The sequence below is a fragment of the Camelus bactrianus genome, chromosome 11 (genome assembly GCF_048773025.1).
Source record: "Camelus bactrianus isolate YW-2024 breed Bactrian camel chromosome 11, ASM4877302v1, whole genome shotgun sequence".
NCBI lineage: Eukaryota > Metazoa > Chordata > Mammalia > Artiodactyla > Camelidae > Camelus > Camelus bactrianus.
Genome location: NC_133549.1, coordinates 39,268,171 through 39,282,961, shown reverse-complemented (window position 1 = coordinate 39,282,961; position 14,791 = coordinate 39,268,171). Strand labels below are relative to the sequence as shown.

At 53.8% G+C, this 14,791-nt stretch overlaps 2 protein-coding genes across 12 annotated transcripts in view; one reads left to right on the top strand and one right to left on the bottom strand.

The window, feature by feature from the left end:
- Positions 1-3,682, top strand: part of NEURL1 (neuralized E3 ubiquitin protein ligase 1) — a 70,467-nt gene extending 66,785 nt beyond the window's left edge. For all 7 annotated transcript variants that reach the window (XM_074373686.1, XM_074373688.1, XM_074373691.1 and 4 more), the window contains 2 exons: positions 547-693; positions 1,238-3,682. In XM_074373686.1, coding sequence (XP_074229787.1) covers positions 547-693; positions 1,238-1,476 — 386 coding nt within the window. In that variant the 3' untranslated portion in view covers positions 1,477-3,682. The remainder of the gene's footprint in view (positions 1-546; positions 694-1,237) is intronic.
- A 1,079-nt stretch (positions 3,683-4,761) lies between these two features.
- SH3PXD2A (SH3 and PX domains 2A) overlaps positions 4,762-14,791 on the bottom strand; it is a 230,861-nt gene continuing 220,831 nt past the window's right edge. For all 5 annotated transcript variants that reach the window (XM_074373681.1, XM_074373682.1, XM_074373684.1 and 2 more), the window contains one exon: positions 4,762-14,221. In XM_074373681.1, the coding sequence (XP_074229782.1) occupies positions 12,263-14,221 (1,959 nt within the window). In that variant the 3' untranslated portion in view covers positions 4,762-12,262. The remainder of the gene's footprint in view (positions 14,222-14,791) is intronic.

Genomic DNA, 14,791 nt, shown 5'->3' with positions numbered 1-14,791 from the left:
AGGAATGCTTTGCTTTGTTGAAGGCCTACATGATCTAAGAATGGAAAGGTACTTCCTTCACTCTAAAACTACAGTCAATTTCATACTTAATGGTGAAACACTAGAAAAATTCTCATTAAAGTCAGGAGTATAATAGAGATGCCTTATAGTATTGTTCTGAAAGTGCTAGCCAGTGCAGTAAGTGAAGAAAACCAAATAGGAGATAGGAATTTCTGAAAGAGATGATAATTAACGTGAAACCTATTAACACTATAAGAAAAGTCCTGAGACATCTAATGAATACTTTTAGAAACAGTGACTATTAAACGAATTAGAATGAATAACTACTAATAAAAAATACCTCATTGAGGACTTACTTGTGTGTAGGGCATTATGTTAGGGCCTGTGGAGAGTCACAGGTGAATCAGATTTCCTGATTCATGGTTTAACTAGGGAAACAAAGCTGCATTCCTGGGCAGAGAACAAATAATACTCAAGCTTTCTCCCACGTGGGGCCTCTGAGTGGCTAGTGTGTCCTTCCCTCTCTCCCTCCCTGCCTTTCTGCAGGCTCCACCATTCTGGCAGAGCGGGGCATCCCATCACTCCCCTGCTCCCCTTCTTCCACACCAACCTCACCCAGCACCCTGGGCATCCGCCTCTCTGACCCATTGCTCAGCACGTGCAGCTCTGGACCGCTGGGTAGCTCTGCTGGTGGTAAGTAGGCTGGCCCCTTCAGTTCCGTGGTGACCATACCAGATCTCCTATCCTGAGGACCCCACCCCCACCCCCACCCCAGCTGAGGAAGGCTTGCAGCCTCTGTATCAGGACTGGGCCCCAGAGGAGCTGGAGACAGGCCTAGTGAACCTTAGGTGAGTGGTGATTTCTGGGCTGTATCCTATCCTGTCCCCTAGCTGGGCAGCTTTCTCCAAACGACTTCTTCAGCACAAAGAACACCCAAAGGATAGCTCAGGAGGGGCCTTCCTCAAATGGTTTTGGGCCCCCTTCCTTCCTGCATCCTTCCCTCCTCCTCCTCCTCTCACTGCCTCACTGACACCCTGGCCCCTGGTCTGGGCACAGAGGGGACAGGAGTGGGCTGCCCAGAGTGCATCCTCTTCCCTCTGGTGCTCGGGAAGTTGAGTAGTAGGGCAGACAGGCTGATCCTGAAAAATGGAGGGAGGCAGGCCATGCGCTCTCTTCCTAAGAACCAGGGACGAGGCTGGGCCATGTCGCCCTGTGACTGGTGTCCTCTTGACCCCAGGGACAGCCCCCAACTCACCGGTGAGCCTGCCCGAGTCGCCAGTGACTCCCGGTGCGGGCCCTTGGAGTGATGAGTGCACCATTTGCTATGAACACGCGGTGGACACGGTCATCTACACATGTGGCCACATGTGCCTCTGCTACGCCTGCGGCCTGCGCCTCAAGAAGGCTCTGCACGCCTGCTGTCCCATCTGCCGCCGCCCCATCAAGGACATCATCAAGACCTACCGCAGCTCCTAGCGCGTCTTGGTACCCAACCCCACACACCCACCTCCTGGGACTCCAGCCCAGCTCCAGCTGAGGGGCAAGTCAATAGGGCCCCTTCTCTTCTTCCTCATTTTGGAAACTCTTTTCCCTTCTCATTAAACATGAGAACTGGGCCCTTAAAGGTATGGGGAGAAAAGGGGTATCAGGCAGGGAGATGAGGGCAGAAGCAAGTCACCTGCTCTCCTCTGCACGCTGAGGGCTAAATGGGGTTTCAGCCTCTCCTGATCCTTCCCTATCGGGTAGATTCCCAGGAAGTCCCTATAGCTCACGTGGCACCTTTGTGAGAATTAGAAAGTGTGTTCCTTTCTCCGGGCAGTTGCGGCCCTGAGCCTGAACATGTGGCTTGGCTAGTGGAGTATGGAGTTGGACCTCAGCCTCCATTTTCTCCCTCAGCCAACTGCCCTTGAGCAGTGCACAACCTGCGCAACAGCAGCTCTGGGCAGGCAGCTTCTGAGTTGTCGCCTTACTGTCTGACCTACACCTACCCTTTCCTTCCTCTTTTCCCTGCCACTTGGGTTTGGCAGCCAGGGGTGAGAAGGCCAGTGGCTACCTCTCTTCCTGGGCAGGCTGCAGCCTCCATGCCATGTCCTTCTCCTACTCACCCTGGATGGGTGGACACAGGCTACAGAAGCCTACAGGTTCTGGGTCCCTAGCCCCCTGGCCTGTTTGAGACGTGGAAGGCCCTTTCCTGGCCACAGCCCTTCTGCCCCAATCATCTTGCTGGATGCTGCTGCCCAGGGGTAGCCCCCTGGTTTGGGCTGGAGAGCGGGGTGTCTCTTCTGTCAGGTCTAAAGATCAGGTTTGTAGCTACCCTCTGACCTCTCCTCTCATGTTTCAGTGCTGTCCTGGGCCTGGTTGATCCTCATGGAAACTGTAGCATCCCCTGGAGGGACCAGGGCCCTGGGTTGGGGGTAGAGGGGTTCCCTGGAGTAAGAACAGCTTTTCCCCTTTATTTATTTATTTATTGGGTTTACAGGGGTTATTTGGGGGAGGGGGGTGAATTCCCATTCCCCAAACCCCTAGAAATGTTGCCCTCATAGGCAGGGTGCCTCATTGGAGGGGTCAGCAGTGGTAGTCATCACTCAGAGTCTTCCCCAGACTCCAGCCCAAAAGTCCACAGACAGCTCTGCTTACCATGAAATAGAACTCCGTAAGAAGGGGCTGAATTGGGAGGCCCTCCGGCAAATTGTGTCCGTTTTATAGAGAGGGCAACAGAGCCTCTGCAATGCCCTAGGGCCGGTGGATCACCCAGAGCCACAAAAGCAGGGTTATCTTAACTGACTCATGTACATCAGGAGGCCCAGGAGCTCCCCTCTCCACAAGGACATACAATATCCTGAGCAGGCGGAGGGAGGGGGAGCCCAGCTGGCCTAGTCACTGTAGGCACAGGGAGCCTGTTCTTAGGAAAGGCTATCCACTCCCAGGAACGATGAGAAGGAAGGGGCTGCGTCCCAGCACCTCTAGCTTCTTATTCTTGATTCTGGGGTGTGGGAGTGCCCCCCAGCTGCTCTTAGGTCACAGTCATCTCAGCCCTGCATGCCCTGTCCTGACAGGCCACGGGCTGGGGTCAGCTCTCTGAGTCCTGGCCTCCCCCTAGCCTCCCAGCCCTCTGCCCCTTAGATGGCTTTTTTATGCCCACTGGCGCCTGCTTTGCCATGTGGCTGGCAGAGCATTGGATTCTAGACCTGGCCACTGACCAGTTGTGTGGCTCTGGCCAGGTCGTAGCCTCTCAGCCTCAGCTGTCACCTCTGTAAAATGATTGGGGGGTGGGGAGCAGACTTTCTGTATGACTCGAGGCAGTTCTTTGGTGACGGCTGCAGTGGGGTGGTGGTGGGACAGCACAGGGGGTCAGGATGCCAGGCTGGCGCTGTTTGAACCTGCTTTGCAGTGGGCCTTTGGGAAGTCATGGTTCTACTCTGGGTGTCTAATCCCCAGTCACTGAGCTTGTGGACCCCTTCTGTGGGAGTTGGGTGAGGTGGGGCTGGTGGTAGCCCCATCCAGTCAAGGTTCCCATCTGAGAGGCAGGAAAAGTCCTTAAGTGCAGGGGCTGTGTTGCCTGAGGGTCAGGGAGAGGAAGCCATCCATCTCATTGCCTCTGTTAGTGTGGGGTGGGGGGTAGCTGCTGCCTCCTTTGTGAACTTGGGTCACCGTGATTGTGAATAAAGGTGATTTCGTACCAGCCTGAGGGCTGTGCTGTGCAGCGTGGAGGGCTGGGGAGGGCTGGTGGGTGGGAGGGTGTGTGTCTGGTGGAGGCTCAGTTGTCCTGGATATGGAGGGGAGTCAAGAATCAGAAGACTCCCCGGAGTGAGAGAGGGGGCAGTGGCTGGAGCCTGACCTGGGGCTTAGGCAGCAGGGGCCGGAATGCCAGGTGAACCTTGCAAGCTGAAAGGGAGAAGCCACTGCCCTTTGGTGGTGGTGGCCCCAGGTCTGTGAGGAGCAGAGTTTGTAGGGGCAGGAGCAGGGGTGGTCCATGAGGCCTGCTCCTGTGACCTTTGTGGAAGGGCAGCGCCACCTAGGGACTGAAGAGAGGATGGCAGGTCCTCCACTCGGGTCAGCAGAGGCTGTCCATCCCTTACACAAGCCCAGACCCCTGCCTCTGGGAACTCAGCTGTGCTCCCACTGGTGGATGCAGAGGCTTATCCCAGATGGGTGGCACAGCAAGGGAGGCCTCTGGCAGGGACCTTTGGAGAAACTTTCTAAATGTGCTGAGTACATCTAGGGGGCTGCAGAAGCGGGGAGTGGTGGAGGGGGTCCGGGTACAACATGGGAATTGAGCTCATTTGGCAAGATGGGCCTCAGAGGCACATGGGATACCTGCTTTGTTGCCCTCTCTCCTGGGAGCATGCTCTAGCTGCCCAGCCTCTGCCTGGCCTTGAATGGCCATGGGCTACTCCCCATACCAGGACTGCCCAGCCCTTCCCTGCTTACTGGAGTCTAGCAAAAGTAGGGGAAGGGCTGGGGCTCCAAGCTGAGGGGCCATGTAGACTGCTGGATGTGGGTCTTTGGCCCCAAGATCTGCATCTCTCTCTCAAAGCCTTGGCCACTGCCCAGAAAGCCTTGCAAAGGTGGAGAAGGGGGAGGAGCTTGAGCACGCTTCTCACCAGCTGCAGGAACTTACCTGCTTCCCCCCACCCCTCCAAAGTCCTCAGAGGGCTCTGGATCCTGCAGTTCACGCTGCACTTGAGATAATGTGGCTTTTGCCATTCAGCTGGATGAGTTTTCTGGTGGCAGGGAGAATCAGGAGATGATTCTGTTCAGTTAAAAAGGCCAGAAACTTTATTTAGTTTTCAGGGAAATACAAGATGCTTGTAAACATAAACAAAATACAAAACAAAACAACCCAAATTTTACAGTCTGGAAGCATGCCAAGACAGAGTATTTTCTGCAGACCAAAGAGTCCCGTCAAAATCATAAAGGACACCTGGAAAGTGGCAGGTCAAGGGGCTGGGTCCCTTCCCCAAGGACACTGCATTTTTTGTGATGAGAACAATTAAAAAAAAACACTATTAAAAATACTAGAAACATGGAGTCAGTTTAGCACCACCATTGATCCTGGAAATTTTTTAGCACATTTTCAAATTGACTGCACTTAATTCAATGTCCTTTTCTTCAGTTTCTCTGCTGAGCGGGGACAAGGGAACACCTCTTTGGACCCCACAGACTAGGCGCTGGGAGGGGTTGAGTGGACACAGTGCGGAACACCCCAGACATCCAGCAGTTCACGTGCACCATGCAGTCCACAAACCCATGCTTCATGAACCTTCCACTCACATCTGCCTTGCTTAGAAGTCACCTTCCTGCAGACCTCCCATAACTGGCAGTGAAACCCCTTTCCTATCCTGTGTCCTGGATCTAAAAACCTGTTGCAGAGAACAAGTTACAGATTCAAGAATGGTGGCTCTGGTTTACCCTTCTTTTTCTGAAACACTAAGAGCAGTATACCTTGGCCATAGGCCACTAAAAACGGTGAGTGTGCATTGCACCCCATCTTCTAAGTCACACCAGTGAGGCAGGGCTCAGCAAACTGAACAACCACAGGCAGCATCAGAGATACTCAAGAATAACTGGTGTGAACAGAAGAGCAAATGAGGTTTCTTTCCTCCCAGATACACCTGATGGTGTCTGGACCCTGAGGATCCGGGGGTGGGTGGTGGGTCCCTACTGCATGATTCATTACGGTCACTGGTCTCTGATTCAAGCACTTCAAGAGACTAGCTCTGGATTGGACAAAGGCAGGTGGGCAAAACCAGCCTGGAAACTGGGAGATGGATGACTGTTCTAGAGCCAGGGCCTCCAAATTCAAAGATTGGTTTGTTACTGGCAACTTTGCCTCTGCACTGAGTAAATCAATGACCATTAAGAACCTCTCAGGGACCCAACCTGTGGCCCAGCAAGTAATTGTTTCCTAAGGCCAGCTTATTCTACAGCCAAATCTTAGGGCTTTTCCAACCTGCTCTGGTGGGACCCTTGGATGTTGGATCACTAAATTCCCTTGCTACCTGCTCTCTTCTTCCTGAAACATTCAGAATTGACTTCTTCCTCCTTTCTAATAAAGACAAAATTCCAGACTCCAAGCCCTCTGTCAACCTTCTCACACTTTTCCCTTTCTGCCTAGAAGACATCCTCTTCTGGAAGCCACTTCCCAGGGAAGGGAAGCCCCAGCAACCCCAAACACGCACTCACCCATCTCACTGACGTGCCTCTCACTCACTTCCAACATGCTCGATCCATACTTTTGCTTTAAAACAACAATTCTTCCTTCCTTCCTTTCTCCCACTCTCTTGCCTCCTGAGATCCAGCCCGTTAGCCAGGGTAGAAATGGGAGCAAAGGAGGGAACTTCATCTCAGGGACTCATTCTCTAAGGCCATTAAGTTCTGGGATGGGAGAAGGGGCTGATTGTCTGGTTGAAGTACAAACTCAAGATTAAAAAGATAGGGTCGGGGAAAGGGGATTGCAGGGTAAAACCAACTTTATAGGCAGGTTGGGATCAAGCCCTTGGAAGGCAGAGTCCTCCACTCAGTCTGTAAGCACCAATGTACCCAGCTTCTGGCCTGGGGACCCAGGTACATGGGACAAAACAGGAGGGATGCTAGTATCAGTGGGTTTGTTCTTCCTGAAGTGAAGCTATGTCTCTGACCCTGTTCTGTCAATGCTCTGGTCAAAGAGCCTGACAACCACAGAGCCCACCCCACACAGGGATTGTGATTTAAGTAAAAAACTCAGTAATGTCAAGGGGGAGCCCTGCACACGATTCCTGTGATGTGTTCAGTCGGGGCCTGCAGTCTAGACCAGAAGAGGTGATGGTGCACAGGCAGGTCTGCTGAGCTCCCCGTGACCAAGTTCCCACCCTGACCCACCTGACCCGCCCTCAGACACACAAGAACTGAGGGCCAGCAGCTCCCGTGCCACGGGAATTCCCGCAGTGGTGACACGCACGGCAGAGGCTGGGAGGTAGCCTGCTAGACACGTGTGTGGGCAGGTGACCCAGTGTAACCACCTCAGCACGTCCACACCCAGCGGCATTGCTTCCACATCTTCATTTTGGAACCTGGGACGATGGCCTGGGCTGCTTCTGCTAGATCTGTTAATGCCAGTGTGAAGTTTCCAACTAAATACTTAATAAAATAATTACAAAAAAATAAAAGACACATTGCACTCTCCAGCCAGAATTACGCGTGTGAATAACACATACACTTGCTGCCAGAAGCTGAGTCCCGTGGGGCCTGCCCAATGCCAAGGACTTGTTCAATGGAGACAGCTTGCCCAGTATTTTTTTCTCTAACCCCATGTTATTTAGTCCAAGTGGGAAATTACCAACACTCGCACGTGCGCACACGCGTGCACAAGCACAACACACACTTCAACAACACACAGCCCTCAAAAAAGTGAGGGAATCTTAATTCTTTAGCAATGTGGATGATTCTCTTTCCACAGAGCTCTGCAATAAGGTTCTCGAAGATTTGGACACACAGATGTATACACTCCAAGGAGAGACACCCACACAAACGGGCACAGTCCTGCTCTGGGCACGCAGATCCATATTTGTACAAAAATTCACCAAAAGGGTTGGAGCAGCAAGCATACAGTACTGGAGGTGGAGGGGACAAGCCAGTAAGGATGTCCCTGTTGCCCTGACGGGCAGAGCTCCAACGGCTTGGACCCAGAGACTTCCCATCCTGTTGCTCTCTCTACCGGTACCCAGTTCAGAGGTGGCGGTTTGGTACCTGTTGTGGGCAGCTCTGTCTGCAGGGACCTCAGCGGGCTCCTCTGATGCTTCTCTGAGACCTTGTGAGGACTGTCGGGGTGTTGAGCAGACACAGGGCTCACACCTCAGGCTGAAGTCATTGAGATGAACGGGTGGCCCCGGCTCAGCACCAGGCCCAGCTGCAGGCTTGTGGGAATTGCTGTGTCACTGGGGATGTCAGGCTCGAGGCACCAACATCCCCCCAAAAAGGATTTGGTTATATCTAGGGTTCCTGCCCATAAACTGCACTTGAGGTTATATAGTTTTAAGAAAACTCAAACATACACCAGAAGGATCATGACCCAAACATCAGGAGGCTGGGGTGAGAGAGGGCTGCTGAGGGTGATTTTCAGGACAGGTCTTTCTGAGCAGCTGGCTGAAAAACAACAGAAATGAAAACACGGAATGGTTCCTGGAGATCCTTGCTCTGTGCCGAGGGCTGGGGCTCTGGAAGGCCAAGCGCCCCATGCTGCTTCCCTGAATCCCTTTCTTGTGGGTGGATGACACCCAGCAGAAGGGGCTGCCCTCTGGCGGGGACCTCTGCCATCTTGCCAGGGAAGAGGGAGGGGGAGGGAGAGGGAGGAGTAAAACATCAATACCCAGGTCACCTGTCGGTTCCACAGCTCTGACTCCTCCAAGCAGCCCCACCTCCCCTGGCGACAGACCAGGCCTCCCACCACTGTCCCAGCAAGCCCTGGCATCCGTCTTGATAATATTGCACTTTTCCTGTCTCTCAGATTGTTTTCATTTTCGATTGAGAATGCAAAGTATTTGGGGGGGGGGGGAGTGAGTAACCTTAAAGAAACAATATATTAGTTAAATACAAAAACAGGAAAAGTAGGGATTACTTTATCTTCTTTTTTTCCTTAAAAACAAAACAAACTACCAAACCAAGGTCTAAACTTAAATAGTTCTACACCTACTCTGCAAATACTAGTAATATGAAAATAATGCTTGACTGAAATTCCCTTGTCTTTTTTCCTTAGATGATAAAAGTAGTAACATGCCTTGCTGAGGAAAGCAACGGATATAAACGCCAGTAAAATACACTGCTCTAACATCTGAAAGTGATTAAAACGATTCTATATAATGCCTTCGTCAAGATGGAGAATGGAGGAGGAAGACAGAGGAGCCTGTGGGGCCAGGCTGGGGTAGATGCAGCCAAGGGCTGGTGAAGAGGGTCTGGCCACAGCTGGGGCAGATGGCACACCCACTGTTCAGCTTGTCCCTTCTGGCTCCCTCTTGCTGCCTCCAGGGTCCCTTGGCCTAGTGGGAACAGTATGGTGGGGCCAGGGAGCCCAGCCAGGCCCCTGATAAAAAGTGGGAGAGAGATGAAGACATTTTTTTCCCCTTGTAATAAAAGAAAAAAGTCTTTAAACTGAAAGAAAAAGCACCAAATGATGCATCTTCAGGCATTATATAAACCTCAATAATGACCTCAGAAGGGCTCATTATGATTAAAGTTGCAGTATACAGCAATACAACGTCATTTCACATTTTCAATCGCAACTAATGGAAAACTAAGTTTGGACACTGCTGAGATTTCATTTTTCTTTTTCCTTTTTTAGTCCAATATGGTTTTCCTCCAGGTGGGTCAGAGCCACAGGCCCCTCCCTCCTCCACCTGCTGCCAGCAGTACCCTCCAACATCACAAAGCAGCTCAGTAGCTCTAGGGAAAAGCCTTCTTGCCCTGGGCACGGCTAGGAGTCCAGGGGCACAAGGCCTGGCATCCCCTGGCCATGTTTGAGAGGGACTGGCATGCACCCTTCTTGCTTCAAGTATTAATATTCTCTTTGGGTTTGCAGGGTTTGTGCTGTGCTGTGAATTAGGGGGTGATGGGAAGGGCGAGGGGTGAAGACGGGGCACGGCAATCCCTGTTCATTGCCCAAATCTACACGCTGTCACCAGGTGGCAGCATTCCCCACTTTTCCTGGATGCCTGAGCAACTCCCAGCCATCCTTGGGCTGGTTGTCTCAATGTAAACATGATGACCACACAATAAACTCTAATGGGGGGGGGGGGAAGTGGGGAGGAGTGCAGGGAGGGAGGCAGTGGGGAAGTCTGCCATTAACTAGCTATGTGATTTGGGGGACGCTAATTCCTGTCTTTGGGCTGCAGTAACAGGAGGGGATGGGATGGAGTGACCTTGGAGAGACGGTCCTTGGAGGCGGGTGGGGAGCTGGGAGAACACAGGCCTCATGGGTGGTAGAGAGCCCCACGGGGCAGTACAGACACTGAGGAAAGGCAGGGAAAGACAGGCCCTGGGGAGCACTGTGGTCCAGTCTGACTGAGATGCTCTGTGCTTGGCAGATGCGTCCTGCACTCCTTCCTGGCCTGGCTGGCGTGTTACTGTTTGAACTGGCTCAGTGCAGACATTGAGGAGTGAGGCCGCTGGGGCCCTCCCCCTGGAAGATAGCTACGTGGAAGGTCCTTTAACCTGACAGTCACTCTACTTTTAAATTTTATTTTAAATAATCATAAATTATTTTTTTTAATAAATAATGTGCTGCTTAAAAATGAGAAAAGTATATACTGCATCTTTAAGTAATGCACTTTGCTCTCTGGGTTTCTTTCCACTCCACCTTATTAAAGTGCATTAATTAAAAAATAATGAACCACTTCTTTATCATTATTGTTCAAATAAGTCCAAATAATATTACTATGAAGACACTACACCACTACCATTAGTACTGCAATCTAGCAGATTAACTCAACATCCTGCTCTATTTAATACTGTCCAGCAGAAGAAAAGAACTAATTTCAACTTTAAACAAACTCACAAACAAAACAAAAGGAAGCAAAATCTCACCACGGCCCTTCCAACAAAGAACAGGAGCAGTTTGCTGAGCTGCCAGGCATCAGTACTGCGAGGGAGGAGGGATGAGGGCGCAAGACGGTCCCGTACTGCTCTTCAGGCAACAGACACTGCCTGGGTGGGGAGCAGGGGTGGAGGAAGGTCCCTTCGTCCTCAGTCCAGGATCTGGCAGCTGAATCAGCGGCTGTGAAGCCGGATCTGTCTGCAATCAAAGGCACGTGTGGAAATCCACTCCCAGCGAAGGGTGAGTCCTTGGGGAGGCCGCTTTGGCCTCTTGAAACATCAGCGATTGAAAGACACCACCCAGAGTTGATGGGGACTTTATTCTCTCCCTTCTCTCTTCACAGGGGCACTGCCCCTCGAGAAGACCAGGTCGGCTCCTGGCCCAGGGATCTTTGTCTTCTCAGGCGCCTGCGGCATCACTTGCAGGCCAGGGGGTGGCTGGTGGTATCTGCCCAGTGGGGTCCCTCGGCCCAGGGTCGGGGTGACAGCTGCTTCTCCACAGGCCACGCATATTCGGGTCCTGCCCAGGCAAGAGAACGAATGCTGCCCCTCCCCTGAACACCACGCCCCTCCCCGGGGAGGGCTTTACCCCACTGAGGTTGGGCAAGGACCAGGAGAGCAGCGTTTCCGCTTTGCCACGCCTGGGACCAGGGCTTCTCCAGCCTGAAATCCCTCTGGCAAGTGCCAAGATCCGGTACTGTCTACACAGTGGATACCAAATGAAGCGACTTTGGATTGTGGAGAGGGAAAACACAAAACAAACCAATCTCTCCACAAGAGTACGACAGAAAGGCCATCCACCACCCATCCCATCCCATGAGGCTGACCGCCCTTGGGCCCCCAAACAACCCCTAAAATAAGACCAAAACCCTAGGCCCGACAGAGAAGCCCCAAAGCAATACACCTCTCCCAAAACATGCAAAGGAACTGCCCACCCAGAAATACCTAAAATAAAGTCTGTGCAGACTATGAAAAGATCGACGGCTCTGCCCACCCCCTCTGTAAACCCCGGGGGTGGTGGTCCTCCACCAGGCTGTCCCAGGCAGGGCGGCTGGCTTCCAAAGGCCAGCTGCAGTGATGGCTAAGAAAGGCGGTCCTTGCTGGCACCGGGGAAACTGCTGTTTCTTCAGTTGGCCCTGGGACAGCCTGAGCTCACAGGGGATGCGTCCGAGCCCCAGGGCCAGTGGTGTCTCCGACCACACCCACCCGTGGCGGGTGGCAGTAATCCCTGGGAAACTAGCGTAATTCACGAACACAGATTAGGATGATACAAGGGCTACCTCTGGGGGCAACATGCCAGCAGCTGAAACCAGGCTAAGCAGAAGCAGGGCACGGGAGGCCCCCACAACCACATATTTTCCAGATTTGCAGCCAAGGCACAAAATAGGGTTTCCCACACGGCCTGTCCCAAATGGCGCCAAGTCCGTCAGCAAAGCCCCCAAGGTGCACATGTGGGGCTCAGCTTTCTTGCCTCTGGTCCCAGGCTGCCCCTGCCCATTCCCCTCCCTGCTCATTGTGGGCACCCCTCCCTGCCCCAGACGTTTTCAGCTGGGGGACAGCCTGGAGGGGTGCATCTTTGAGGTCACACATTCTATAGGTTTAATGTTGTCCTCCCCCACCCCCTCCCATTTTCCCTTTCCCTTTGTCTTATCTCACAGCTCACCCACACTAAGGCTGGAAGGACCCACGGCCCCCATTAGTTCTTCTTCTCTAGGTAGTTGGAGGGCACCCAGCCTTTGAAGGGCTTCACCCCATCCAGGATCTGGCAGTACCACCAGCCATTGGGGTTCCTCTCCAGGACCTCCATGGACACGCCCTCCTGAAAGCCCGCTGTCTCCTCATCCCCCTCGTAGTCTGCGATCGAGACGTACACATCTTTGAGGTTGTTGTGGATGAACTGGGACTTCTCAATGGGCTTGGGGCGCACGGGGGACACGGGGATGCCGTTGCGCTGGGTGGGCAGGATAGGGCTGTCTGAGCCCTGGCTGGCGGCCCGTTCGGCCAGGCGGCCCTTGGCCTCTGCAGCTGCTGAGCGGGCAGTGCTGAAGGAGGAGTTCCGGCGGACGCCTCGGAGGCCGTCAGTGGCTGTCAGCGACTCGTTCCTCCGTAGGGCACAGGACAGGTTGCTGTCCTTGGGTGGTGGGGACACAAACACCGACTGGGGCCTCACTGCCACCTGCCGCACACCATTCCTCATCTTCACCGCCCCGGCGCCCGAGGTCTTGACAAAGCCCCCAGGAGGCTTGGAGGGGATGGGTGGTGTGGCCCTCTTGTTTTGGTTGACGGTGTTCAGCGCTTGGACCCGCTTCTCGATTTTTTCCAGGCTGTCTGACTTGCCCTCATTCTGCTTGCTCCTGGCAGTTACTGTATCCAGCTCTTTGCCTAGGGGGTCGGGTTGCTCGTTCTCGCCAAGCACCAAGTAGTGGGAGGGGGCCCAGCCCTCCAGGTCTCCAAACCTCACATACCACCAGCCGCTTTCCAGCTTCTCAAGCACCTGCACCTCCACGCCTGCGGGGAAGCTGATCTCTGAGTCCTGGACCTTCTGGTAGGCACTACATGTCGTGTAGGAGGTGGCCTGCCCTTCCTGCCCCTTCTTGGTGGAACACGACGGGGTGGTAGCCGGGAGGGTGATGAGGTCGGCCGAGCCTCTCCTGGACCCCTCATTGGGGCCCTCGAAGGCTGTCTGGGGGGGCAGTTCTGAATCTTCGCTCTTGGAGCCCTTGAGGCCACCCCGGAGCTGACCTGTGGGCCTCAGCTGGCGCCGTAAAGTGCTGATATCCATCTTCTCTTGACTCTGGGACTCTGCGCGGTTCAGGAAGGGCTTGGGCCGAACTGATGGCTTGGCACGGGCACAGGAGGTCAGCCCAGCCTTCAGGTCAGTGTCCTTCTTCACCCCAACCTTAGGAGTGCCGCGGATTCCCGCATCCGAGGCAGAACGGGGCTTCAGGTCCCCACTGTTCTTGGACAAGGATGAGGAGGAAGAGGAGGAGGAGGAGGAACAGGTGGTGTTGATGGTGATGGATGAAGAAAAGGAGGCTGAGGAGTGGTTCTTCCCCAATTCTGCCTGGGCATTCTTCTCTGCTTTGAGCTTTAGGAGTGATGACGATTTGGGGGAGTTTTTCCTGGCAAGGGACAGCGGGGAGCCGCCTGGAGAGTCACTGTCGCGGGAGGAGCGTCTGGCTGACAGGGCATCCTCTGCACACGGCCGGAAGCCCTCGTTCTCATAGATGGTCTCTTCCTCCAGGGCCACGTCCTCGGCAGACCCACCCACCTTGAAGTGGGCACGCTGCAACGAGGAGGCGGGCGAGGGCCTGTGGGGCTGGGCTGGCCGCCTGTCCCCCGAGCCACCATCTTCTGCGGGCTCCTCGCTCAGCTCCGGCTCTGAGTCAAAGCCAAAGGCAGGGATGTCATACTCAGGCTCCTCGTACTTGAGCCTCAGCGGAGAGTCCTGGCTCTCGCCAGCGCCCACTGGACCCTCCTCGGCCTCCTTGGGCTTGCTGGGTGGCGCCGGCGGGGGCACCTTGGGCCGTGTTAGGGTGCTCGTGCGGCGGCTCAGGTTGGGCTTCTTGCGCTTATCAATGTACGACGCTGGGGCCCAGCCCTCCTTCTCACCGATCTGCACATACCACCAGCCGCCTGAGTTCTTGTCGATGACCTAGGGAGAAGGGGCGGACAGGCCAGTGAGCTGGGAGGATCGCTGTTGCCCTAAGATGTGCTAGGCTAGGAGCTTCATACTTTGGCTCTAGGAGACATTATCTCCATTTCACAGATGAGCAAACTGAGCTGGGACCTAAATCAGTAAGTGATGGGTTCTATCATCTCCTGGATCGGGGGAACTCCTACTCTCCAAGGGCCACCCTCCAGCTCCTCCAAGTCAACACCCTGGTCAAGCTAGTCTCCATTACTAGATCCTCACTTCTCCTCCTGCTGAGCTAATACACTTAGAAGATACACTGTTCCCAGTCCCTACAAAACCCAACTCGCCATGGACCCATGTGTACAAAAGACTGCCATTCTACCACTGCCATCCTTGTTTCACTCCCATATTGCTAGGTCCTCCCTCAGTGACCCTGGAAAGGGTCTCTCAGGTCAGAAGAGAACAGGAGGGTGCAGGTGAGTGGAACTGGGAGTTAAGGCCTAAGGCCAGAGCCTCTCTGGTTTGCCCACTGCCTGTGGTTACTTCATAACATGTGGGATCCCACTGAAATCCCACTAGCTGAAGAAA